The sequence below is a fragment of the Bipolaris victoriae genome (genome assembly GCF_000527765.1).
Source record: "Bipolaris victoriae FI3 unplaced genomic scaffold scaffold_358, whole genome shotgun sequence".
In the NCBI taxonomy this organism is placed as follows: Eukaryota; Fungi; Ascomycota; class Dothideomycetes; order Pleosporales; family Pleosporaceae; genus Bipolaris; species Bipolaris victoriae.
In genome coordinates, this window is record NW_014575034.1 from 1 (window position 1) to 3013 (window position 3013).

The following is a 3013-nucleotide window of genomic DNA, read 5'->3' on the forward strand; positions in this document are numbered from 1 at the left end:
TTGTTGCTATGATATTTGGCTTCAAAGTTTGGTGACGCTGTTTTGATTGGGGTGGCCACTACTGGGTGTGGCCATTACTAGGTGTCCGAGCTTATCAGACTACGATGATTGACCCTAGAACATCAAAGCCTCTCAAGTAAGAGTGAACGGAGATTACAAGATGTGGAAAGATCAATCTGGTATAGACCGGGTTATATTTCCTCACATTACCGATCATGAAGAAACATATGCGATTAATGCATTTCACCAAATGCACTGCCTAGTAAGTGGTTCTGTAAAAATGAGAACAAACACTATCTAAATCATATTAGCTCGAAACGCTGAGAGATTATGGTTTTCTTATCAATGGATATCGGCCACAGCATGAAGATGACCATGTTATCCACTGCTTCAATATGATGTTCAAGGCAATTTCGTGTCTTGCTGATCCGACAGCAGAAGGATACCTTCAGCAACAACCGTCTTCCGGTGGCATAATAGGCAATATAACATCAGAAGTAGCTACAAGGCCCCTCTGTCGAGATTTTCAACAGTTGAGGTTGTGGGCTGACGATCCCATCCGAGCTGCGTCAGTGCCTTATGGCTTGGTAAACTTCACCAAAGCGAAGTTGCCAGATAAGTGTGACGTGCGCAATTGCCGAGACGAAAGTGGATGGATGGAAATTTGAGTTTGGCATCGATAGTAGGGGTCAAGGCTATATGAAGTATTGGAGAGAAAAAGAGGTTCTTCCGCTTGGCCGTGGTTCTTCATGTCTCGGGACCGTAAATTACGTGTCTATAGTGTTAATCATGTAACTAGTCGTGTGACACCAGGGTACCTTGACATGTATCTGATTTTATATAACGTGTTGGATAAGAGAGTGAGCCAGGCAAGCGAGTGAGCCACCTCACCAACTTTGTGCACCTCTATAAGCGTGTAACTCCACCACATTATAATAATATATTGTAAGCAGTTCACCAGGTAGAAAGTATCGTGTGTTCTGTCGTACATGATGCTAAGAGCAAGTTTAAATACAGTGTTATTAGTCAGTGGTAACCACATGACTATACGTGGTACTTCTGGGCTTACATATATAGAGCCTATCATCCCACGCATTTTATGAAGACCCTAGTCCATAGACGATACAAGTAGAGAGTCATAGTTGTCTATAGAAATCAACTCAGTCCTTATTCGTTCTCCCTAAACCCATACCTTAGGCTGTATCACGAAGCAAATTAAATACTAGAAGTACTTACTGTAAAAACAACAGCCAGATTACATAACTCTTTTCGCGCTTTGATCAATCTACATTTTGCTTTCTACAGCCTCGGTAGCAATCGTCGCTACTGTTGCCATTATACTGTGATGCGACAAAAGTTCCAAGGATACCACCTGGGTGATTCCTCTGGAACATATAAGCCTTATCAGCGCCGTATATCCTTTCCGAAACTGCGATGGCCAGCATGTCGCCAACAGCCATAGCCACGATCGTGCTGGTAGTCGGCGCCCCGACACCAAAGCTTTCCTCCTCACTCTCGTGTACTGGTGTAGGTAGCAGTATCCCGATGCCCCTGCCATCCTTATGTCCTCCACCCTGCTCTTCGTTCTCTCCTAAGCCTAAGCCAAGCACTTGCCGTCCCGCGAGTAGTGGGCATGCGCTCACGTCCGTATGCCCAGTTAGCGCGATGATAGGCACCTTGAACGTGACATGCGGCAGCACGTTAACTAGCTCCCTGGTGCATCCACTAAAGCTAACAAACAACAGCACATCCACATCTCTCACCATACCAAGATCGCCATGTACAGCTTCAGCGGCATGGAGGAATGCAGCGCTTACGCCTAAACTGTTCAGCGTCGCTACGAGCTTGCGCCCGATATGTCCGCTCTTGCCTATGCCGCATACAACTACTTTCCCACCTTGCGCATGTACACCTGTGATTATACGAACTGCTACCAACAGCATGCGACGCATAGGCACAGAATTCGTATACAGTTGTGCGGCGTGTGTGACGGCAGCTGCTTCGACGGTGATGACACGAAGTGCGCAGGCAAGGGTCGTATTCTGAAAAAGGATAGTGGTGGTAGTGTCGTCGTCGTTGTCGTTGTCTGTGAAGGCAAGTCCATCGGTACTGCTCACCCCGCTGAGAGGCTCGCTGATAGCGTTGCTGATAATGACGTCTGTGGTGGTCGGCCTCATTGAGCAGAAGGGTTGGTGTTGCGAAGCCATGGTGGATTGTGTCGCTGTTACGGAAGAGCCATGTCCTTCCTCTACTTATGCACAATCGAAATAGCTTCTCCGCCTAGCTGTTCTTCTCCCTGAGAAACTAGGATTCTAAGGCCTACTAGTGCTACAGTAGTTGCTTGTTTTACTATGGGTGGGCCCTTCCTGTTGTCTGCTGCACCACGGAACACCTCAGAAGCGACCCCAAGAAGCAAAACACATGTCGAGACACAATTGAACTATGGAATGCGGCAGGTAATCCTTGACTAGCAATGCATACCTTCCTTAAAGTCCGAAGGGCATATCTTCACATGCACTTGACTCAATCTCACTCGGTTTCGGACGCGTTTTCTGCACAGGGATGCATGGTCTAACTACAAAAAATTCCCGGGAAAATTGTTTCGGAAGTTAGTTGGAAACTCCCGAGAGAATTGATTCCAGTTCGACCAATACCCGAGTATCCACCCACACCGCGCTGGACTGCCGTGCACCTCGGACTGCAGCGTGCCTCGGTTCTTCCACCAACATCACCGAAAAGATGAGGCAGTACAGTGATTAGCGATTGCAGCTTCACCCCTGCAGGCAGCATTATAACAGTTTCGTCATCATGAGACTGAAGATTGACCAATCATGTTCAGCTGATTACTTGCGCTAAGCTATGTACGGAAGGTGGGGTTGCTCAAGTATGCTGCGCAGCTGCGCGTAAGGGTGAAGCTGCAATCGCTAGCAACTGTATAGCACCAGACCAACTGTATGCAGTAGCGAATCGCTAGCGACTGACTGTATATCGCAACGGACCGAAAATACTGTTG

General features: G+C 47.4%; 2 protein-coding genes across 2 annotated transcripts; one reads left to right on the forward strand and one right to left on the reverse strand.

Moving 5' to 3' along the window:
- Positions 1 to 160: 160 nt before the first annotated feature.
- COCVIDRAFT_21381 (hypothetical protein) lies at positions 161 to 668 on the forward strand (the record flags this gene model as incomplete). Its single annotated transcript, XM_014694526.1, has 2 exons — positions 161 to 262; positions 312 to 668. The coding sequence occupies 2 exons, from the start codon at positions 161 to 163 to the stop codon at positions 666 to 668; spliced, it is 459 nt and encodes a 152-aa protein (XP_014550012.1).
- Positions 669 to 1358: 690 nt separating this feature from the next.
- On the reverse strand, positions 1359 to 2033 carry COCVIDRAFT_62707 (hypothetical protein; the record flags this gene model as incomplete). Its single annotated transcript, XM_014694527.1, has 2 exons — positions 1359 to 1559; positions 1611 to 2033. Coding segments are annotated over 2 exons (624 nt in total), but the record flags the coding sequence as incomplete, so codon positions are not given.
- Between the last annotated feature and the right edge of the window lie 980 nt (positions 2034 to 3013).